The following is a 24,116-nucleotide window of genomic DNA, read 5'->3' on the forward strand; positions in this document are numbered from 1 at the left end:
GAGCCTGTGGGAGTCTGTTAACATGCAAACCGTATAGGATCTAGAGTCTTAATTTTGCTGAAAGCTCATGGGGTAATGAGGGTGATGACTGAGCCGTCTGATTGTCAGGTCCTTAAAGAGAGAGAGAGAGAGAGAGAGAGAGAGAGAGAGAGATGTAATGCCCAGTCAACTTTCTTTACTTTGACCTGAAACCCTTTGGGTTTATGTCCCTTTTGGGCCACTGTTGAAACGATGCTTCCTAGAGAACAGGAGTGCCAAGCTTGCTCCTGGCAGGAAGAAACCCTGAAATATCAACACCTTTATCTTTGTCTTGTTCCACGTGGCATCTCCCAAGTCCTCCAGAGAATCCCCAAGTCACCATAGTAAATTGTCAGGATGCCCTAGCAACAAGGGATCCTGGCGGGAGCCTTCTTTCTCCAGGACTCTCTGCCCCAGATGGTGAAAGTTAGCAATTGTAATCTAACTGCAGCTGGTACTTTTGTGCGAGCAGGTGCCTTTGACACTCTTCCTCAGACCCAGGTGAAATTATGAAATAAAGCAGGCAAATTATCTTGGGTTTCCTGTTGAACGGTAAAGCTTTCTCTTTGAAGGTTTCCTTGGATACTAACAACAAACCTTGGTTGGCTTAGAGAGAAACCTTGAGTCCATAAAGGCAAGAGTGGCTTTGGATGAGCAGACCTTAAAACCGTTCCTTACCGGAAGTGGCCCCACACACCTCTAATCCCAGCACCTGGGAGGCTAAGGAGGTAAGATGCTAAAAAGTTTTAGTCTAACCTGGGCTACTGAGTGAGAACCTGTCTCAACAAGAACAAGAACAACAGAAAAGGGTTCGTTTCTTTCTTTTCTTTTCTTTTTTTCTGTGTAGAGCACATTGGCTTTCGAACTCACTGAGATCAGCCTGCTTTTGCCCCCTGAGCACTGAGAGGAAAGGCATGTCCAACTACACGGAGTTCATACCTTTGTTGTTAATGGTTGTTCCAATTCCTCCCTACCCCTCTTTCTGAGCAGGGTCTCTCTCTCTCTATCCCTGGCTGGCCTAGAACTCCAGATGTAAACCAAGCTGGCTAGAAACTCACAAAGCTCTGCCTGCCTCTACCTCTGGGTGTTGGGATAAAAGCTGCACACCTACATGCCTGGCCCTTTTACAAAAATTTCAGGAGTTGTTGGGCCAAGATGGTGAGTGCTTTTAATCCCAGCCCTTGGGAGGCAGAAGCAGGCAGATCTCTGAGTTCGAGGACAGCTAAGGTTAATTGGTGAAATCTTTTTTTTTTTTTAATTGGTGAAATCTTGTCTTGAAAAAACAAACAAACAACAAAACAGCTTGTGACTGTGAATGGGCTCAATTTTTGATCCTGTATAGTAATCCAGAGTTTTCTTTTTTTGTTTGTGTGTGTGTGTTTGTTTGTTTTCTTTTTGAGACAGGGTCTCTCTGTGTAGCTGTGTGTAGCCTTGAACCTTCCGGACTCACTCTTTGAATCAGGCTGGCCTTGAACTCACAAGGATCCACCTGCTTCTGCCTCCCTGGGATAAAAGGTGTGAACCACTACCACCCAGCATAAGCCAGTCTTTTCAATGTCACTGAGTTCTGCCCGTCTTTAGAGGACTGGGCAAACCTCCAGGGGATTGGGGACAAGCCCTCTCTCTACTAGGAACCACCTGCTTTGCAGGTTGAGGGGCAGAAAGCTTGCCATGTCCTTGTCCCATGTGACACAGGACCGGTGTGATATTTTTTATTGTCAGTTTAACACAGTCTGGAATCATGCAGGACGGGAGTCTCAATGAGGAATGTTCTAGATTGGGCTGTCCTGCAGGCATGCCTATGAAGGGCTTTCTTAATGAGGTTAATTGAAGTGGGCAGAGCCATCTTCTGTGTGGGTGGCACCATTTCTAGGGCTGGGCCCTGGTCTGAATGAAAAGGAGAATGGAGTGAGCTGAGAACGGCCACACTCCTCCAACTGTTGGATCTGTTTGTGGTTACGGATTTGACAGAACCACCTCCCTCAAGTTCTGGCTGCCTTAACTTCCCACATAGTGGACCATAACCTAGAACTGTGAGCCAAACAAATGGTCTCTCCCTGAAGTCGCGTTTGTCAAGAGTATTTTATCATAGAAACAGGAAACTTAAGACAGCGGTACCATGTGGGCGCTCAGGTGTTGTGAAACAGCTTTGCCCATGCACTTAAAAATCAGCTCAAGTCATGACTGTCACACTGAGCTCAACACCTGTGTCAGCCCATGGCAGGCTCCAGACCTACCGCTGTCCTCTCTGGCCATCAGTTGGACCTTTGGCTCTGGCTTTGTCCAGAGCTCTGTTAATAATTTGGTTTCTAGAGTCCTGATAATCCTTTGATGATGCCTGTCTGTATGTCCCACCTTGCCACTTAGTGAGTGAAAAAAAGAAAAAAGAGGAGGAGGACATGGTTGCTCTAAAGTATGGAGATTTTTATTATAGATACCAGTGCAAAAGCAGGCAGAGGGCTGAACGTGGCTGGCAGACGAAAGCAGACCATGAGAGGGGACAGGGACAGGGACAGGGAGAGCGAGGGATAAGGTGCAGATCAGGAGAGCCAGCTCAGGCCAAGAGGCCAAGAGACCTGCTGTAGGCAAAATAGCTGCATTATATAGGGACTAGACTGGGGGAAGGGATGCAGATGCCCAGGCCCTGGGAGGGAGAGGCTTAGAGAAGGGGCGGGGTGAATGCTGGGAGGAGCCACAGGTACTGAGTGAGGCTTGTCCTGGGTATCCTTGAAACCTAACAGGAGATACTTGCATCTTGTATGGCCTGGGCCACTACAAGTGTTGAGCTGTCTCCAGAGTCAGGAGGGGCAGTGTGATGAGTTAGAACCATCTTGGCAGACAGACATCTCCAAGGAGCATAGGGAGAGGACGGAGGCTCTGTGGAGAGCCAAGTTCGAGTCCTCTCTTAGATGGGGGTTTAGTGGTCTGTATCCCTGCTTCCCAAAGCCTTGCTCTATCAGTCCTCCCTTTTTGGCTTGTATCACACACACACACACACACACACACACACACACACACAGGAGAAACAATGTAAGCACATATACTCACTCACACTATCAGTTACTTTGTCACTGTGTCCCGATACAAATTAGGGGAGGAAGGATCTATTTGGCTTACATTGGGTCCTGTCCATCACGGCCAGAAAGGCAGCTGGGGCAGCGTGAGTTAACTCTGTGGCTAGGAACCATGTCCTTCAAGTTCCACAGGCAACAGTTCCAACAGCAACCAGTTGAGGTCAAGAATTCAAGTTTGTAGGAGACCCTTCATATTCACACCATAATAGGCATAACGATAGGACACCCCCTCACCCCCATTCCTGTACCCCCTGAGGCTGAGGGTGGGATCTGGGAAAAGCTATCAGTGATTCATATTCACTCACAGTGACATTTGCCAGCAGGACACACGCTGGGTGTGGTGTCAGCAGACTATGAAGCTGCTGAGGGCCCCATTCTCACCACGATCTTCTTGTTCGGGAATCCTGGCGTTGAAACATGGAACCTGTACTCAAGGTTCCGTAGAAACCAAGCCTTACAGGGCTGGAAACAATGCATTGGCGTTGCCATTTCTAAAACACCTTTTATTGTCTCTAAGGAACACATTCAATAGCTTGAAAAAAAAAAAAAACAAAGCCCCACACTTTCCAAAAGGTATTGTTAATGTTGTGAACTGGCTTTGAGCTCATGCATGGGGCAGTGGCAGGGCCACCAGCTATAGCTTAAGCTGGCTCAGGCTTGGCAGAGGCTCAGTGGCTGGCTCTCTCTGTCCAGTTGCTTATAGGGAAGGATTAGTTCTGAGCATCACAGAGGAGCTGGGAGACTATTTCACAGATTACGGTGAGATGTTCGGTCTAGGCTTTAAGGAGGAGCTGCTTCAACCATTTAGAAGCATGAACACTATTTTGACAAGATCGCCGCGGGAGCATAGCATTTCCCTGAAAATTCAGAAACTCTTCGGTTGGTGTAAACATTACCTTTATTTGTCTTCCCTGCTTTGGGGAGTGAGGAGGGATAGGATTGAACCTGGGGCCTTGGGCATGCTCAGCCCACCCTTCACCTCTTAAGACAGGGTCTCACTAAACTGCCTAGGATTGCCTTGAACTTGTGATCCTCCTGTCCCAGTCTCCCAAGTACCTAGAGCTTACATATCTTGGCTATGTAGCTGAAGATGGTCTTGAACTCCTGATCTTTCTGCCTCTGCCTCCCAACTGCTAGGATTTAGGAGTGCCCACTATGCCCTGCTGCGGCTTCTTGCACAAAAAGATGGCTGGAAAGTACTAGAGGATCTCCATCCATCAGGAGTGGAGTTCCACGCTATTATGCTAGGAAAAAAAAAAAAATCCATGAACGCACACAGCGTTAGGTGTTTCCACAAGACTTCCTTGCTAACAGACATGACTCTCTTCCTCCTCTCAGGTGCCTGCCTGATGCCAGCATGCAGATGTGCCAGCTGTAGGCAGGCTCCTAAACAGAGAGGCCAAACAAGTTTGTCCAGCAAATTAGATCGTACGGGAGGACGGCGTCTCTGCGGCCTCACACTCCCAGGCTCTGGGGATGGTGACCCTGGGCATGCATGTAAAATGGACCCCCTCGTGGGCTTAAGCGTACAGGAACTTCTGAATAATAATAAAAAAAACTCATTAAAATCAGAGGCCTATATGACATGGGCAGACTCCTTCCTGATTCGGTTTGCAGGTTGGCTGCAAAGCCTCTGTCCCTTGGCTGGCCTGAAACATTGTATCACCTTCTCATACAGGTGTGTGTGTTGGTTTAAAGTGAACAAGTGAGACGGGGCAAGCGGCTGCAATCCCAGGACGTGGGGCTCTCAGGCCAGTCAAGAGTACAGAGTGAGTTCCAGGCCAGCCTGGATACATAGTGATTTCTCTCAAGGGGGGGTGGGGAAGAGGGGAAGGGAGAGGAGCATCAATTCAGTTCCAACTAAAACACCATGAGAAAAATCCCAAATGTTTGAGCCTGTTCTCAAACTCCTCAGAAACCTGCTTACCTACCCCTCAGCTATCTGGTCAGGGGCTAAAGGTCTCAGACTCCAGAACCCCTGCAGCCCAGAGGGGACCCCCGGAAGTAACTAAAACACCCAAATGCAATGAACAACAGCGAGCTTGTGACCAAGCCCTGCACCCTCCCCCCAACACCCACGGTGGCTCCTTCCTCCTCGATTTGAACTGCAAGAACCCAGGAAGGAAACGGCAGCCCCAACCCTCTCTGCCACAAGTCGGGAACCCGGGAACCCGGCGTCAGTTTCCGCCCAGGACGGAGCCTCAGTCTTATGTTTCATAGCGTCCTTTATGGCAGGAACTGGGAACGCGACGATGTGTTTACACAAACACACAACAGTTGGACATCAGCTTCTTTACAATATTAAAGGAGTCATATACAAGCCTACAGGCGCTATACACAAGGGGGTGCCGGCCAGGGCACCCCATCCATCAGTTCTCTGCCGTTCCCCCACTTGGGAGGAGCTGGGGAGAGGTGACAAGGCTGGGGTGTCTGTCTTTTGGGCCTGTCGTCCGGGAGAGAGCAGGTCTGTGAGGACTTCTCAGGACCAGTCCGTGTTGGAAATGTGGGGTTAAGGGCACTGGGTAAGCCCGGGTCTGGGCCTTCCTGACAGGCTAGCTTAGCACATTTTAATTAAAACTTGGTGTGCCTGTGAGTGTGGGGAGATTGGAGCTGGGGTGGAGGGTGGCTCCCTGAGTGGGGACCCAGAGATGGATGCTGACAGATGAGTCCCTTGGTAGAAGGGCCCATTCCTGAGATAAGCTGTGGCCCCAAGCTGACCGGATGGGCAGAGACTTCTCCAAGAACCCAGATGTGAGCACAGTCAGTCGGGATTGGAAGTCCCTTGGCACCAAGTGCAGTCTGGGACACAGGTGGCAGCGGAGTAGCTCAGATGAAAGCCACAGAGTCACACAGCCCCAGTGCCCTCCTCCCCGCTGCCCTGCCCCTTGGGGACCCTGGTTCCATCCCCTCCAGCGGCGGCACCACCCCACCTCTGTCCCCACAGCCCTAGCTCAGCAGGCACCTGGGCCCGAACGCCGGCGGCCCATCCTTCGCAAGGTTTGCCGAAGGTTGGGCTGAGAACAGAGCACCAGGAAAAGAGCAGCGATGGTCCTCGTCGGCCTTGCTGACCTGTGCAGCGACAGTTAGTTCCGTTTTAAATACTGTAGAAAAATAAGCCATCTCCAGCGCCGGGAGACCTGCCGCCGTCTCGAAGCGTGGAAGATAGAACAGCTGCTCTGGAGTGACTGGCCCAGCAGAGGACGCTGTACCAGGCCGAGGAGCAGAAGGGCTCGGGAGCTGGCCACAGCCCGCAGCATCTTCGGGTCACGTCAACAGTCCTTCCGCTGGGCGCCCCCTCATTCTGTTGCCATGACACCTGGCCTTCCCAGGGATGAGCTCAGACCCTCCGTCCCCACCCTGAGTCTCCCGCGCTCACCGGGGGAGCACCAACAGTCAAGACTCCTCAGCACTATTTCCATGCCCCGGGACTGAGGGGGGTCGCAGGCAAGGCCTAGTCCAGGGGCTCTTGCTTTATCCGGACGGCAGTCGGGGTGGGCTGCGGCCGTCGCTCCTCCCGGCAAAGTACGTACTCGCTGAACTGGGAGGAGTCCACGCCTCCCCCGCAGGACGCGGCCACGCTGAAGCCCCTCTGAAACAGCCTTTCTAGGACCTGCAGGGCAAGAAGGATAAGAGGTCAGCAGTGCCCCGCTGCCAGGGTTTGCCTGGCCAGGCGGGCAGCTGGGTGCCAGGCAGAGCAAGCGCTACCTTCGGGCGAGTCCCAGGGTCTCTCTCCCTGACAAAGGTCCCAGCTGCAGCGCCAGCTAGATCCTACCCTAGGAGGGACAGGAGCAGTCAGGCCCAGGGGCCCCTCAACTTATCCACCCAGCATGGGCCCCTGCTATTCCAAGGCCTTCTCCCCACAACCCTCAGGGGTGTACAACCGAGGAGGGTTTTGGGGTCCCTTCCATGTTTTCCAAGGTTTGCCCTACCCCATCTTCACACACACACACACACACACACACACACACACACACACACACACACACGGCCCTAGGCACCAACCCCCCTCTCCCAATCTCCCGCCCCAATAATGAAAAGCCCCTGCCCCTCAGCCTCGGGGCAGCCACCTGCTTCCTGGAGCTGAGTCCCAGATGGTTTGAGGCCTCAGGGCTCATCAGCTCAAATGAGCTCTAGGTGGAGGGAAAGGGGGCGTCCTCTCAGAGTGTGCGGGGAGGATGGACGTCTCTGGGAAGGTGAGGGCTAGCTTTACATCCCTGTCCCGAAACTCCTACCCATAGCCTGCAGGGAGTAGGAGGGCTTTCTCCAAAGGGTCCCTTCTGTCCTAACCCCCAAGTATAAGTGCCTCGGAGTCAGAAAAACACTTTCAGAGACACAGAGTCATCACATCATTTCGGTTTCTCAGTTCTTGAGCTCATCCTGCCTGGTAAAGTCAGTCCAGAGATACCCTGGACAGTGGGGTGTGGTGGCGAACACCTGTGAGCCCAGCACTCGGGAGGCTGAGGTGGGAGGAGCCCAAGTCTGCACTGCATCTGGCCTGAATCCCACAGAAGGCCCTGTCTCAGAAAGAAGCGCTCCGGGCAGCTGTTGCCTGCCCGTGGCCCCGGGGCCAGCCTCGAAGGAAGGCTCCCTGCCTTTCCTGGTGCCTGGGTTTAATTTGAATCCAAAGTCGGCCTCTGCATGTTAAATGAAGCATGTTCCGTTGAAAATACTCAGGGCTGCCTTTTTTTTTTTCTCCCTTATAGAACATCCTTTTAGGGGAAAAAGAAAAGTACAGATCAATTTTTTTAAGTCCATCCCCCAGGCACCATCATTTAATTATGAGCAAGGCATAAATTATGCATCGACACATTGTTGCCTTTTTCTGTATGGGTTTCGTCCTTTCCATTCCGGGACTCTGTCTCCCTCCAGCTCTCTTTCTGCATCCTGGGGGGCCCCTGGGGAGACAGCCCACGGCCCTCACCTGCACAGAGTTGAGTCGGCAGTAGCCATTGAGGGGGAAGCGGATGACGTGCGTGGGGTCCTGGTTCCAGCCCGCGTTGACGGAATTGCACATGACATCTCCCGTCTCCGGGAAGACCTCCTCAATGAGCGCCTTCTCGCCGCTGAGCGCGATGCGTTCACCCAGGTCCGGGGTGACCCGGACCACCAGGCAGTCGCAGGCCCGGCTACGGCGCCGCTGCTCTTGTTCTTGCTGCCAGCGCTCCAGTTCCCGCACCATGGGCTGCAGCTGGTAGTACCTCGCCTCCTCGTACAGCAGGTTGAAGTCCTGTCCACAAAGGCACGGCGTCAGGGAAGCTGGAAGAAGTCTCCGGCCCCCAAGGGGCCCCTTTCTCTCTTCACAGACACGGTAACATCCCAGGACACATGTGGACTAGGGTGGCCATTTCCTCTGTAGAGCTGAGCAACTAAGACTCCGATGAGTACCCCACCCCGCCCCCTCCCCACATAAAGAATCTAGAGCAGGCTGGGGTGTATCTCTGTTGAGACTCCCTTCCTGGACCTTCAGCTGACTGGATGACAGACAGAAATGTCACAGAAAGAGACTGAAGCCGCTGGGTGGTTGTGGCACACGCCTTTAATCCCAGCACTCAGGGAGGCAGAGGCAGGAGGAGCTATGAGTTCAAGGCCAGCCTGGTCTACAGAGGAAGTTCCGGGACAGCCAGGGCTACGCAGAGAAACCCGGTCTTGGATAAAAAGAAGGGGGAGGGGTGGAAGAAAACAAAAACAAAAACAAAACCGAAAGGCAGAGCTGGGAGCCAAACTAGTAATCTAGAGGGGTGGGCATACGCTGCCTTCCTGAAAAGCCACCCAGAGAAGACATCAGACTGACTCTAGGGCCTCGCGCCCTTGCCTGGTTCCCGGGCAGACCTTCAGGGAGTGTGTGCATTTCAGCCACAAGGCCCATGAACCTGATGCTGGCCTTGCCTGGGCCAGCTTCCCCTCTTTATAATGAATGCGAACACTGGACCCCGAGAAGCAGAGTGAGGTTTATGGGACAGAAGAAGGGCTGCTGAATCCCTGACCTGGTAGAGAATAGGACAAGGTCGCCGGGACGGGACGCAAAGCTTACTCCTCACCAAGTAAACCACTCACAAAAACTGTCACGAAGACCCTCGACTAGCCCCATGCCCGTCAGTCCCAGCCCCAGTCTTGAATGGCCTTGACTCATGAGGAGCACCAGGCCCATCGGTGGTGACTCCGAGGGCCCCAGGGCAAGGGCAAGGGAGGACAGAGTCCCAAGGCACAGCCTACCCTGAAAGCCCAAAGTGGCTCTGTTTATCACCCCCAAAGGCACAGAATCCTAACCCATCACCGGGCCCAGCACCAACTGTGACCCTGCCTGCTTTCCCTTACCATAAAGACTCCTTGGGCCTCTCAGGTCTCTGCTCTCCTAGTTCTCACCAGGTCCAGGGACATTTTAAGCCAAATCATTCCCTGTAGCTTAGAATGTTCCATGCCTAGACTTTCACTCACTGATTTGGGGCTCAAGCTTCGAGCTTGGGACACCCTCTTGTGCCTCCTGGCCCAATAATCCACACTCCTGGCCTTTGCATCGTCACCCTACATGCAAGACTCTGGGTCGCTCCCAGCAAACCCAGAAACAAGGCGACACCTGTAACCAGCCTCCTCTCCTTGTTCCCTGCATCTCTCACACAAGAGTCACCATCTTTCCAGTTGGCAAACCCGAGGGCTCATGCCCTCCTCTCAGCTGTGCCAAACGCTGAGCCACCCATCAAGATCTAGGTATCACCAGTGGCCTCCGGCTCCCCCTTCCCTTCCTGCTTCACAAAGCCCCAGGCTCCAGACCTCTCCAGGTCCATTCCGGCCCCTCATCTGGCTCCCCCCGCACTGTCCGTCCCTTCATTCATCCTTTACCACCCAGCGTAACACTGTTTCCTTCAGACCCACCCAGGCCAGGAGTCCCCAACATTTGACTAGTATTGTTACCCTTGGTTATTTTTGTTTCTTTGTTTTGAGACATGGTTTCATCATACAGCCCTTGGCTGGCCTAGAACTCCCCAAAGGCACAAAGATCAGCCACCCTTTACCCCCTGTGCTGGGACTGAAGGTGTGTACCGTCATGCCTGCTGACCACCCCCCTCCCCAGCCCTCTTTTTTTTAGAGGGCGCTAGCCTAGAACTTTCAGCCATCCCCCCGCCTCAGTCTCGGAAGGCTTGGGATGAACCGGTGACCCACCACACCAGGCCCACACTACCCTGAAGCGCTGGCCCCATGCAATTCGGCGGACCCGAGCTCTCTTTTCTAGACTGGAAGGAACAGAGCCTATGGCTTCCTCCTGTGTAGCTCTATTTTCAGACCAAATTCAGTTGTTGCCATTTAGAAACTAGGCTGGATGAAAAAAGGGCCCCAGGGCTGCTGGTGCCGTGGTCGCTGCAGGGAGCCTCAAAGCAAGGAGGCACAAAGACAGACAGACATCTGCCAGCAAGAGGCGAGCCCGAGTTTCCCTCCTCCCACGATTCCCAGGATTTCAGAGGGGCTCGGCACCGAGGTAGCTCCATGGGGAACCGTATCAGCCACCCAGGACAAGCTCATCCTGAGTCCTGGGAGTGACGTTTGTTTGAAGGTTGACCACCTAGCTCTTAGGGGGTTTCCCTACTGCAAACTGACGACAAGGAACAGACTCACACAGACACCTAACTCCTCTGTTCCAGCGCACAGCGGTCCTTATGGCACAGCTAACACCAACCTGGGGTAAGCGCCGAAGCTTAATTGTTGTTATACCCTGATAAATACGCTGAAGATGTGAGAAAGCAAAATGAGTTTAGAAAAACTGATTTAGCCCTCGGCTTCATCGGTTAACTTTTTGCGGTTGCCATGACAACTGTGGGTCCATTTATTAAGTCACAGCGTCCCCCGTGTAATGCCACGACACAGGCAGTTCAGGGGGTGCCGGCGGCTGCGCTCCTACCTTGAAGTCATCCGGAAGCAGCAGTTTGGACGTCCTCAGGAAACTCAGGATGTAGCGGAAAATCTCCCCATCCCGGTCGATGAAATAATGCTGCTTGAGACTGTCTAGGACAATGGGCTCCGTGCCGTTGAAGAGGCGGCTTATTCTGGGAGAGACAGGCAAGAGGGGAGGCAGGCTGAGTTCACCTGCCCTACCCCCATCCCCTACGGCTGAGCCTGAGCGGCAAGAGGTCACCGGTGGCTAACTTAGAGACTTTGCCAAGCCTGACCTGAGGCAGACAGGTCACCTCCGCGCATACAGGACACTAGGGCAGTCATGTCACACAGTCCAGCCACATTCACAAGCCACAGCCGCCTAAGGGACATATCCAGCTATGTCCGACGGCCCACCGACACCTATTACAGGCCTGGAAAACCACATAACCCAGCCGGTCTGAGCAGAACACACACCCACGCCAGAAAGACATGGCAGGCAAACACGTGTAGACCACCCAGCACTCCAGCACTCCGGCACACACCTGCTAGACGTATGTCAACCAGCCAATCATGGGGACACACATCTCACCCAAGTCACATCAACCAACATCAGATACACAGGGCATTTGGCCAACAGGCACAGGGTCACAAGGTCTCAGGCAGACCCAGGCAGTGATACCCCCCCCCCCCGACTCCCAGCTAACACAAGAGACTCAGAGACGTGAAGTTACAGGTGCCCCACAGCTGTCCATCTAAGGACCTGCAGGGGAGAGACACATTCCACGGAGGGAGTGTGGATTTGCATGTGGACTGCAGCAGGTGCACCCCCAAAGCCAGTAATCACGTGGCCCAAGCCTTGCCCAGGTGTTCATCAACGCCAAAGCTTAGGCAGAGCTGGTGAGAGGCTGGGACTGGGGAGGAACACAAATGCCTAGAGAGACAGTGTGCCACACACACCGGGCCCGTGGGATGGCCTTGAGGGGGTCCCCGATGCCTCTCCCTATCCATGGAGGAGGAACTCGGCCTTCGGGCCTGGGCTAGTGCCTCCCTGATGCACGCGGTGGCGGCGTCTGCATCTGGTTGGGCTAACTGCTGTGCAGGCTAGGCTATCTCAGGCTAAACTAGATCATCAGGAGCCGTGAAGTGGGCTTGGGGGCAGAAGGGAGGTGGACGGCGTCTTTCGGTGGCTGGGAGAACTGTTTCCAAGAAACAGCCTTGGAGAACCAAGGAGGGAGGGGAGAAGGGGACTTGTTGTCCTGGCCTGCACAAGCTAGGGCCCAAGCCCTTGCACTGTGCCTGCACCACCTCCCCGTCCCCTCCCAAGAATCCTCTCCCAGTCCTACCGCCACCCACTCCCTGCTTAACCCATGTCAGAGTCAGAGCCATGCACACCCAGAACGTAACAGTTGCCAGAAGGCCCCCCCGTGAAAGCCCCCAATGCCCCTCCTTAAGTACCCCCGATCCACACCATCCTAGGTTCTGGCGGGTATGCAATCACTCATTCTCACTCTGGGGACACGGCCCAGCCTGTCCCAGGGGGAGAGTTTAAAGGGCAAGGCTGCCTGGCTGGTGGGAGCGAGCAGGTCAGAGCCTGTGGTTAGGGGTATGGAGGCCTGAGCCTAGAGAACCAGGGGTGCAGCTGACCAATGTGACTCCTTAGGGCTCCAGAGGCTGCTGGTGACAGCATCTTCTTCCCTAGGACACAGGGAGAGCAGATCCAAGGGTCCATCCACACCCAGGCCACCGGGCCTGGCGATCTCTCTCCGGACGGGGTATGTAAGTCTCCTAACACTGCTCTCCTGCATGCAGACTGCCCTGACCAATCACTGAGAGTGCAGGATTCCACAGCCTGGCTGGTTCCTGCTGGGAACCCTTGAGACCTGGCCCAGCAAAACTTGAACATTTAGCTGTGTGTGTGTGTGTCCGTGTGTGTGTGTGCGCGCGTGTGGTGGTGGGGCACCTGGAACCCTACACACAGGTGAGACTCAGCCAGGGCGGCTAGCTGAGGGTCCACACCAGACTCCTAGCAAGGAAAAGACCAGGTCCCCGTGCACAGGTGAGTCAGCAGATTCAATATCTCAGCCTTCCTTCCTGGGCTGAGCTCAAACGTTCAGTTCTGTGTAGCAAGCAAAATGCTGGGCCTGGCCGGGTTCCAAATGGCTCTGACGTCAGAGTTGGCCGAGGCTCCAGAGCGTCCAGTCGGTCTAGAGGATTCCCAGCTCACCCACAGTCTGAGGCTGGCTGGGTTCTAAACTATCTACTGAGACAAGCAGGTTCTAGATCTTTCCACGGTTTGGTGTCTGTTCTGGGACTAAAGACGCTGCCTCTTAGGACAGAGGCCCGAGGTGGTCCCAGCAACCAGGCCTTACAGTGGAGGCCGGGAAGGTGGAAGGAATATTTTGGACAGTCGCCAGAAGGAAACCCTTAGCACCTCACAGGGTCTTGTGACCTCCTGAGTTCTGGTGGCTTCATATGTCTCAGTGGGGACCATCCCCGGACCAGCCCTCCGAGGGAGCACGAGGAGCCAGCTTTGGAGGTCCTCTGTGAGAAAAGCTGGTGGATTCACTTTGGCAGCCGGGACCTGAGTAAGGTACTGTCCAGCCACTTGCCCTGATATGGAAAGGGCGCCATCACACCACCTCTATCTTCCTTTCAGTTGTCCTTCTTTTAAAGTGCTTATTGGCTTCCTGTATGGTTTAGGGCTCAATGCTGCTAGTTCCGGAGGACTTGGTCATCGTCATGCTCCTGCGCCAGCAGCAGCTAAGTGACACCCAGTGGATGTGACACAGGGAGAGACTGAGGGTCCACCCTTGACCTCAGGCCATTGGCTCAGGTTGAGCCAGAGGCGGCACCTGGCACCAGGGGCACAAGGTCTATCTAGGCCATCTTGATCAGCCAAGAGCCAGAGATTGAGATGCAAGGCTATGAGCTCAGAAGGCACAGGGTCCCTTGACTCTTGCAGTGCTTCCCAGAGGGCGAGGGAGGACACTGTGGGCGTCTGGAGTTGTCTCCACGGATAAGCTACACTTTAGCATTCTTAATCCTCCATCTCAACCTGCCCGGTTAGATGCATCTTTTCCAGAACTGCAATTATTCACCTTAAAAATATGAGGAGGACCTTCAGGGGCGCTTTTCACAACAGCCCTGTGGCTCCCTAGGAAGCCTTGTCTCTGCTGTCTCATAAGCCACACTAGTCCTTGCTCTAGGCCTTGACTTCAGGCCTCATGAACGGCCCTGCTGAACCAGAAGCATCCAGGCAGAGCGACAGAGTCACCCTGGACCCGGCTCGGGTAGAGTCCACAGACCGCTACCCCTCCGGGCCCACCCAGACCGTGGAGGGTCCCACATGCCATCTCGCCAGTCCCGCAGAGGACGAAGATGCCCCACTGCGCAGTGCGCTGATAAACAGGGGCACGCTACACCGTGGACCAGGGAGGGGGGATGCCCTCAGGCTCCCACAGCCACCACAGGCAAACACGGGAGGGGAGGCACCCCCCCGCCCGCCAGGCCTGGGTGGTGAGCCGCTGTGGGAAAGTGAATGCCGGATTTCAGAAAACGCTCCTCCAAGAAGGTTGTGGGCGAGGATTCCTACGAATTTCACTCACAAACATCATCAGCCGATTAAGGGATGATCTATCTCACACAACTCGGGAACGCCGCAGAAGGCAAAACTGAAATTAAATGAACGGAATCCATCTCCTGGCGTAGACAGGGCTCTGCAAGCAAGCGTTCGGCCAGCCCCCTGGCTCCCGCCCGCTGCCGCTCCAAGTTCACAGGGACCCTCGTGCCTAGTCTCTGCACTGCCTCTGTCTGGACCAGACGCAAACCCCCATCCCTGTCTCCGGGGGCACCCGTGCGCCGCAGTCCTCCAGGCCCTCAATCTACCCCGGTGGAGCCTCCGTCCTGGTGGTGAGCCCCCAGTGTCTGGGGGATTAATTAATTCCTCTTCTTATTTTAAATGTATAAAGGAGAGGTGATGCCTGACAGGCCTGCCCTCCCGCTGGCCAACGGTGCTCGACGCCGCGCCAGGCCGGGAGCGAGCAGCATGGGCCCGGCAAGCTGCATGCAGTGTCACCTGTAGGAGACACAGAGACACAGCCCCCCCCCCCCATGAGGCCTGCTGCCAGCCGAGGTACCAAGGCGAGTCCTTGGGAAGCGAATTCACGAGAAGTAAAAGCAGGCGAGTTGGTGGCACCCAGCATCGTTCCACACGAAGGGTCCCTCTCCTGGGAAAAGTCTCTGAGGTCCGCAGTCAGGGTCCCCGGCACAGATAGTTCCATACATAACAAGGTGTAGAAACTATCAGCCACTGTCAAAAACATCACTGGCTGTGCCGCAATCTCTAACTCATCGACGCGCCCTCCAGCTCCAAAAGGAAGCCTGCTCCTAGCCCTCAGCCAATGGCGGCCACCCAAACAAAGAAGGGTCCATGCTCCATGCCTTTCCCCAAGGGTCAGGCCAGGAAATGGCACTGACCGTGTCCACCCACACCGGGCTCCTGAGCGTCACTCCATGAGACTCCCTGGCTAGCTCACAGTTGGTCAGGCTCACGTGGGGCTGCGTCTGCCTTTAAGGTCAGAAACTCCATGTCGTGCCACAGGGTCAGAAGCCACTGTCAGAAGCCGCCTTCAGCAAGCAAGAGGTCTCTCAAACCGTGGAGAGCATCGGGGAATGGCAGGCCTTGGCACAGTACCCCAGCAGTGCCCTGTGAAGGCCCAGGCTTCACGCCACATGCCCGACACGAGGAGCCGCGCTTACCTGGAGTCGGGGTACTTGGTGAGCGTGGCCAGGCTGCTCGTATACATGTGACCACCCACGTCAATGTGCACCGGTGCGTTGGCTTTGGTGAGCTGAGCTGGCAGTGGGATCCCCTGGGCAGCCAGGGGAGACACGGGCGACCGGGTGAGTGACAGCCGGGACATATTTCCTCCCTCCTAGAGATTAAAAAAAAAAAAAAATGAAAAAAACAAAACAAAACAAAACAAAACCAGCAAGGGTTCCTAAACCTCCTTTATTTTGAATGTGATCACAGACTTAATCAGATTGCTTCTCTGTGCGCCTGATCACATATTCAGCTGACAAATTACGGCCACCGCTGTAATTAAGTGTATTTGCATCGTTTTCTTCAAAGTGCTGGGGGTGGGGGGTGGGAGAAGGATGCTTATTAGCAATAAGAAATCAAGAAAAAAAAATTTTTTTTTCAAGGTGTCAGCCTCCAGGGGCATAAAACAAACTGCAAAATTCTAATTAAAGGTCGCAGGCTTATGTGTTAGATGTGAAATATCCCCTGACAAACGAATCACCAATTTGTGAATTGGGATTCAGGGGTTTTTTGCAAGTTTGTCTCAGTAACGAGACACCTCTAAATTAGTGACTTCCTCAGCACCTAAGGCGTTGAGCTTTATACATGTAGTAAATTTCACATCAAATTAAGAGCATTTTCGTTTAAAAAAAAAACAACACATAATCGTACAACCAGTCAATACCCATCTCACAAGTGCTGGGTCTCAGAAGACCTGCAGCAGGTAGCCCTAGAAAAGAGCAAAGAGGGGCCCGGGGCCGCCCCAGCCCACCCCGCCAGCTCACCGCCACGCCGCTGCTGCCGTGTGCGTTAAGCGACGACCCGCTCGGCCGCTCCTTGCGGTGAGGCATCTAGGCTTCCATCCCTGCCCAGAGTATCTGTGGAGAGCAGTGACAGAGGCCTCACTTCTCAGCAGCTACCAGTGGGGCTGTCTGGGACCCCCAAGAACACGAGGCAGCCCTCCCAGATTCCACCCAGCCCTCCACACCCTGAAGCAGACCTCCAGGCCACAGCATAGCAGAGCACAGCACAGCATACACGCATGCATGCATGCATGCACACACACACACACACACACACGTGTTTTCCAGGCAGCTCCATGTCTGCTAATTTGGCTAATGACAGCCTAAAACATATGCTCGCCATTATTGCCCTGCAATGTTTCAGAACAAATCTGATTTCTTTGGTATTTTGAGTTAGGGCCCTGTTACCAAGCGTGTCTCCTCTTGCACCAAGTGGAGGGAGCCTTGGGGGAGTGCAGCTCCCCTCGGTTGGTTGGGGAGCCTGGGACCTCTTACCACCCAGGGAAGGTGCACTTACAGAACACACCGCAGGAAGCAGGGCCCGAAGACTCAGAAGAGCCACTGGGAAGCCACCCAGAGCTCCCAAAGCAGACGGAACCTGTCTTTGTTTGCCTTCCCTGCACCTCCCTGCTTCTCCACAGACCCCCAGAACGGTGCTGCCTGAGCCTAATGTATTCCAGACCCCCTCAGGATCACAGGCCCTTGAGGCATGGAGAGCTGGCCAGACAGCAATCAGCAAATGGGCTTTCTCCCCTCCTCCCCAGAGCTACCCGGGACTTCCCTGTGTGCCACAAACACCTGAAATAAAATTGTGCCTCAGTCCCCAGAAGCCACCCTGGGGCATTTTCAGGGGCCCCAAGAAGGAGGAGGGGCGGGGAAGGGCAGGTTTCTAACTAACCTTTCCACTGGCTTGGGGCTGTCTCACAGGAAAACACACACACACACACACACACACACACACACAGAGAGAGAGAGAGAGAGAGAGAGAGAGAGAGAGAGAGGAGTATTCTACAAACATAACCTGGGCTTCTCTGACACAGGTTTAACCCTTATGAGCCATCTACAAGGTATCCTGGGTAACCACATGACGCTTTTTTTTCTATTAAACTCTCACTTCTAGATCTATACCTTGAAATTCAGCATCCAGTTCTAAAGCACCGTCAGAGGTACACAGACTCAAACCATTAAACATGAGAAAGGCTCCTCCCCTCCTGCCATTTGTTCTGCAGCCCCAGTGCTCTGGGAAGTTGTCGGACCTGAAACTGTTTTGGGGTGGGGTGGCTGCGCAGTCCCTGCTTTGGACAGTCCAGGTTTACTTATCTCAGGGAAGTTTTTGAGAAACCAAAACAGACCAGAGGGATGGCTCACCCGGCCGCTGGGAGGGGATGGGGGCGAGGGAGCCAGAAAGGGGGACCCACTGAAGCCCAACCGAGCTAGGAATTCCCAGAGCACCACTCCAACTCACAAGTGACAAGCAGCACCAAGCACCCATCTCACGAGGTGCCCTGGCCTGTTTCTCGGCCTCTCTCCCCACAGCGCAAAGCAGAAACTCACCATTGGAAGCCCCAGGCCTTAGGCCTTGACCCGAATCTCCACTGAACCTCCGACAAAAGCATCTGCGGCGGACCACGACCCTTCTCCCGGGACCACTGCTGGGATCGCAAGCACAAGAGCGCACTGGGTAAGAGACACAAGTTCACCGCACCAAGCACCACCTCAGACGCGGCCCAGCCGCCTGTTGCGGGGACCCTCGGCGGGGCTGCCGACTGGCCCGGCCCTGACCCGCTCCTCCGAGCTGCGGTGGGAGAGCCTGGTCCCGCGCCCACCCGCAGCCGGGCCCCGCCCGCCCGAGCCGAGGGAAGCCGGCAGAATGCTACGCTCATTTACACACAAAATGATTTTGTGTCCCATTGTGCTCGCAGTTGTTCAGCTCTCTGGGGGTGATTAAACTGGCTGAGCTGCGGCAGCTTGAGACGATTTTACTAAATCGCTTCTCCGCGAAGTCGCTTCTTGGCTAAGCTGTTATTTTAACCATAAAAGGTAAACAGAAGGCGCCTCCCCGAGTTCCCTTCGGCTCTGCGCCCCGGGCGCCTGCCCCCGGGGGGCGACAGTGCCAGGGGCCTGCAGGAGCGTCCGGGGGGCGGACCCGGAGGGACGCGGCGGGCCACCTGGCGCGCGCCAGCCCGGCCGCGGAGGCCGCGGGCCGGCGTGAACTTCGGGGCCGCAATACGGGCCCCGCGGGGCGGGGTGGCCGAGGTCCCCCGAAGGGCGCAGCGGGGAAGGGGTGGAAGAGCGCGGCGGGGGCGGAGACGAAGTTAAATCAAGGAGCAGACACTTGGAGACCACAGATGGGAAGCTCGCCTAATTAAGGACGTAAAAGCGCTTTTGTTCTCAAAGTTTATTGTTGCCGGGATTAAAAAAAAAATTAATTGAAACTAATGCTGCTATTCACTCGCGCAGTTAAATTCCTTCATGCACATTCGGGACGCGCGGTGAAAACTTGAGGGTTTCTCGGCTGCAGTCGGGGCTTCTCAGGGGAGGGGAGAGAGGCGGGAGCGAGAGAACGAGGGTGCTCGCACCCAGGTCCCGGGGTACGTGTGGACCGAGGTCCGGTGTTGGGGCGGCGCGGCGCGCGCCCCACATCCCGAGCCTGGCACCCCCCGCCAGCGCGGCAGGCGTGGGACTCGCGGGGTGGGCGTCAGAGGACGCACATCTGTCCCGTTAGAGACTTTTTCTCCTCGCCCCCCCCCTTCCTACTCTCCGAGGTCAACCCGGCCCTGCGAACCCCGAACCTCCCCTCCCCGCCCCTCCAGCTGCGTGGAGCCGGTTTCACACTCGGGAAAGTCAGCGGCTCTGCAGGGCTCGGTCGAGCCGGTCCTGAAAGCAGAGCGCGGGGGACCCGAGCGCGCGCGCCCCGAGCGAGCGGCGGGGAGGACGGGAGCCGCGCCGAGCCGAGCGGGGAGGGTCCACCCGTGGCCGGGACCAGCCCACGTGGGCACCCCCCGCCCCGTGCGCGCCAGGCCTTTGTGCCGGGCGCCCCCACGCCGCCAGCCCCGGCGCTCGGCGGAGGGACAAAGCGGCCCCCGCCCCCACCCCCCCAGCCCGGGTCCGCGGCGAGGGGCCGAGTGACTTTTTCGGCACGGCAGGCACTTTGGGGAGGCGGGGGCGGCCGGCGGCGAGCGGTGGCCGCCCGCGCCGGGGCTTACCTCGGAGCCGGAGCGCGGCGGAGCGGGCCCCCGCGCCCCCAGCGGCCGCCGGTGTCGGGCGCCCGGCGCAGCCCCGTCGCCTGCTGCTCGATGCGCGCGGGTCGCTCCGGTCTCGTCCTGGAGTTACTTTCTCTCTCGCCCCCAACCCTCCCCCCACCCACCCCTCCCGCCCCGGCCCCCGCTCCGCGCGGCCCCTCGCGGCGCGCCGCGCCGGGGCCTCCCCTCCCCGCCCTCCCCTCGCCTCCTCCCTCCCCGCCGAGGCCGCCGCCGCCGCCGCCTCTTCGCGCCGCTCTCCGGCTGCCCTCCCGCCGCTCCCACCTTCTCTCCTCTCCTCCCTCTCTCTCTCTCTCCAGCGGCCTCCCCCGGTGGCTTTGGAGGGGGGAAAAAAGAGCCTCCCCCCCCCAAAAAAAAAAAACCAGCCAGCAGCCCGTGCGCCTCGCCGCGGCCCAGCCCGGATTGCAAAGGGCAGCGATCCGGTTCCCAATTACCCCGGCGCGGCGAGCGCGAGCGGGCGCGCGCGGACGCCTCCTGGCTCGGGGCTCGGCTGCGCCTCGGGGCAGAGGATTAGAGTCGCAATTAGCTCCGCGCGCTCGCGCCCGCCGCGCTCGGCGACAAAAAAAAAAAAAAAAAAAAATGCACCGTTCCCCACCGCCGCCACTTCCTTCCCGCCCGCGGGTCCCGGAGCTCGGTGCCCGGGGGCCCCCGGGGCTCGGCCAGGACCCTTCCGGGAGCTCCGCGCCCGGGCCCCGCGCCCTCCGCGCCCCAGCCCCCCGCCGTCCGGCCACGCGGCGCCCGGGCCTCCTCCGGGCTCGGGGAGGGGGCGGGGGAGAGGCTGATTTTAATCATTGTCATTTCATCTGATGTAATATTTCCCCGGGCGCTTTCAGCTGGGCATAAATTTTCGACTCCCAAATAAGTAACACAGGGCACGTTTCTCACATTTCTCGACTCCTCGGTTACAAAGAGGAGAGGAGCAGCCGCCGCCGCGGCGCCCGGGGGCTGAGGGCGGGACTTGGTGCGGGGAGGGGAGAGGAACTGGGCTGCCAGGCGGCTCCCCTCCCGCCCTCCCTCCCTGCCTCCTCCCTCCCTCTCTCCCCGGGTCTCGGCCCCGGCTGCCCCTCTCTCCCGGGGAGCAGCGCCGCCCGTGACGTCTGCGGGCACGCGGTGGCCGCCGCGGGGGAGGGGAGCGGGGCGCCCGGGCCGTCGCCCTTGGCCGCTCGCGCCATTTCCTGGACGAGCGCGGCGCGATGGAGACGGCGGCGGCCGGAGGTCCCCGCGGCGCGGAGGCCTGCGCCCGAAACGCCCCCGGCTGCCCTCCGCTGCCCCTGCCTCCTCCTCCTCCTCCTCCTCCCCTCGCGTCCTGCCTGTCCCTCCTCCTCGACCGTTTCCCGGCTCCTAGGAAACCGGTCGCGGCCGCTGCGCTCTGCCCGGACTGCGCCCCCGCCTGGCTCGCGGGACGCCCGGGCCGAAGCCAGGCTTTGGGCTACGAAGGCGGGTGCGCTCCGGACGGGAGCGGCGCCCCGGCCCCTTCACCGGCTCCGGCCTGGCCTGGGCGCCCTCTACTGGCCAAACTCCTGGGGGTGCTCTGGAGGCCAGACCCGAGCACTGGATAAAGATGATGTTGGGGGGGTGAGGGGACCCAGTCTCCCCTAAATCCGGGGACCGCTGGTGCGCAGAGAGCATCTCGCCCGCGCCTCCTGCAGCTTCACGCGGGAATAAGAAACTTTCCTCCTGAGGGATTTATTTATTTATTTATCTATTTATTTATTTATTATCGCAAACTACTGGGGAAGGGGGGAAATTTTCTCATTAAAGTTACATCCCTGCAGTTAGTTCAATTACTTGATATATGCAGAATATGTTGTAAATTTATAGATTTAAATAGCTTACAAAGATGCCGCAGGCCCCCATCAGTTAATTTCCTTAATTTATGGATTTTTGAGCTGCTCCTAAAACAGAAAGGGGCCCGGGAAGTAGGTCAGGGATCCGTGGCTGTTAGGGGCCCATGGCGGCCCACGTTTGGGTGTTTGGGTCCCACGCCCTGGATCAGCCCCAGGCCTTCTGGTGCCCAGCTTTGCTTAAACGGTGCTGGCCAGCGAGCGGGCGGGAGAGTTCCAGGCCCCCAGCCCGACAGTCCGCTCAGTTCCTTGCTGGCTTCCCCAATCTTTGGACAGCCCACAGCAGTGGAACTTAGAACGAGTTTCCCCAGCGTTGAAGAAGCTGGCCGTGAGAACAGGGGGAAAACAGCTTTGCGAGGACTGTGGCCTCTCTGTCTGGCGTCCTCAGGAGAGCTGGCTGCTGCGTCAGTGCCCTCAGCTTCAGGGTTAGAACTCCCCCAAGGCGCTGGAGAGGGGTGAGTGTGGGGAGTGCGCTAGGTTCACTCGAGTCTCAAGGACCCCCTGAAAACTATGTGTCACGGCCCTCGTGGGTCCCAGCGCTCTTCCTTCTCCTCACCCGAGTGGCTGTTGGTGAGTCTTTGTTTTGTGTTCAATACGGGTGAATACATACATATAAATTCACACTTAAAAGATTGGTATAAACTCGACTGTTTTTGGAAGCCACGTGGCGAAGTGATTGGGGCCGGTATCCAGGATCTAACGTTTCTTTTCCCCTAGATGAAGTTTCTAAGATTTGCACATGTCAAGGACGGGCGTATAAATGGATTTTTCTTTATTCACAACTGCAGGACTAATTGCTTCCCTTTGCCTCAAGGCCACGAGATTGGTTTTAATATGACACTTCAAAAGTATTCATAGAACTCCAGAGACAGCAAGTGTCATTGTCTAAGAGACAAATCTCACCGTGATACTGCTGACCCCGAAAAACAGCAGACTTCACTTTATTTTAAATCCCCGAATTTTTTTTTTTAACGTTTCGCTTGACACCAACTGTATTAAAAATGCACAATTTAATCACAACGAGGGCTGGCCATTTTGAAGGACCTTTATCTCCATGTTCTCCAATCCTTTTGTTGAAACGCTGAACCCTCTGTGTGTGTGTGTCATTAAGAAGACTCTGAACTTCTTAGCAGGTTCTGGCGAAGAGGCCGGAGAGATGGCTCAGCGGTTAGGATCCTATATGCTGCCCTGCTGGGGCTCCCACACCCTCTTCGGGCCTCCGAGGGCACCTGCCCCCCACCTGCACACACACAGCCGCACACGGCCCCTCCATAACCTGAAATCAAAGGAATCTTTTAAGTTTGTAACTAAGTGTCAACCACCTCAACCAAGTCAACCAAGTCAAGGCAGCCCACGACAGTTCGTTATCTGCGGTATCGAAGCGGGCTGTGCCTTCTGAAACTGAGGGTGTATAATTAGGGCCGGACGCGCACTGAAACAGCTTGTGGACTTTGTCTTTCACGACCACGGTCCGGGAGATGAAACTGGATGAATCCGGGCAGAACTCGGGTCGTTTAGATTTGGCTGGCGCCGAGGTGGTCAATCCGGGCCTGTGCGCCATTCCACAGAGCGCAAGCAAGGGCAACTCCGTTAGCTGCAAATCCACAGGCTGGTGAAGCCTGGAATCCTAGCACTCAGGAGGCCGAGGGAGGGGGGTCGTGAGTCCTAGGCCAGACACTGACTCGAACAACGACCCCTCCCGAACAGGCCCTTAGTTAGAACCTCTAATGAGATGAGCTAGCCTACCTCAACGTTCTTAGGAACTCTAGGAGCAGACCAGTGGATGGCCAGACTTGATCTTGGTGGGAGGAGGGAGAAGAGCAGGAGTGTGTAGGGTAATTGGGTAGAGATGGCTCTTTCCCAGCTCGAGTCTTCCTGAGGGTCAAAGTCACACCTGTCTACATCTATACCCACTTCAAGACCAAGAAAGAGCACCTCTCTGTGCTAGGATGGGGCCGGGCTGGCCCAGAGCTCACAGACTCACTCACATCCACTTGGCCCCGCCTCCACCTTGTGGACCCCCTCCCCCCATCGCTAGAGAACTGAGCAAGGAAAGCAGACTGGACCCAAGGAGCTGGTGGCCCAGGCCTGTAATCCCGAGGAAGGGGAGGCAGAGGGATCAAGACTTCAAGGCTAGCCTGGGCTACAGAGTACCACGATGACTCCGCTGTGCCTGGAGTGGTAGCCCACGTTTGTAACCTCAGCACTTCAGAGGGGCAGGAGGATGAATCCAAGGCCAGCCTTGGCTACATTTTGGATTTAAGACCTGGTCTCAAGAACAAACAAACAAAACACCAAAATTAAAGGAAAAAATACCCTAAGAAAAAGGGACCTAATTCCACACCCTCCCTGCCACACCCTGCTGCCCCCACCCCATGAGTTTCAAGCCAACAAGCTTTGAACAGTCAGACCCACCTCCTAGGTTGGGCCCCCTTCCTTGGGAGTGAAAT

The 24,116-nt window shown here is 56.2% G+C and overlaps 1 protein-coding gene across 2 annotated transcripts; it reads right to left on the reverse strand.

Annotated features, from left to right (window-relative positions):
- Positions 1 to 3,972: 3,972 nt before the first annotated feature.
- On the reverse strand, positions 3,973 to 19,926 carry Kctd15 (potassium channel tetramerization domain containing 15). Of its 2 annotated transcripts, none has more exons than XM_021641856.2 (7): positions 19,769 to 19,926; positions 18,117 to 18,211; positions 16,545 to 16,637; positions 15,717 to 15,892; positions 10,984 to 11,128; positions 8,014 to 8,319; positions 3,973 to 6,702 (listed from the first exon to the last, which is right to left on the reverse strand). In XM_021641856.2, exons 3-7 carry the CDS (start codon positions 16,608 to 16,610, stop codon positions 6,544 to 6,546), a joined length of 852 nt encoding a protein of 283 aa, XP_021497531.1. In that variant the 5' UTR covers positions 16,611 to 16,637; positions 18,117 to 18,211; positions 19,769 to 19,926; the 3' UTR covers positions 3,973 to 6,543. The 2 variants fall into 2 exon arrangements, with proteins under 2 accessions (XP_021497531.1, XP_021497541.1); XM_021641866.2 differs by having other exon boundaries at positions 18,117 to 18,214; positions 19,769 to 19,925.
- Positions 19,927 to 24,116: the final 4,190 nt, after the last annotated feature.

This window comes from Meriones unguiculatus, chromosome 14 (genome assembly GCF_030254825.1).
Source record: "Meriones unguiculatus strain TT.TT164.6M chromosome 14, Bangor_MerUng_6.1, whole genome shotgun sequence".
NCBI lineage: Eukaryota > Metazoa > Chordata > Mammalia > Rodentia > Muridae > Meriones > Meriones unguiculatus.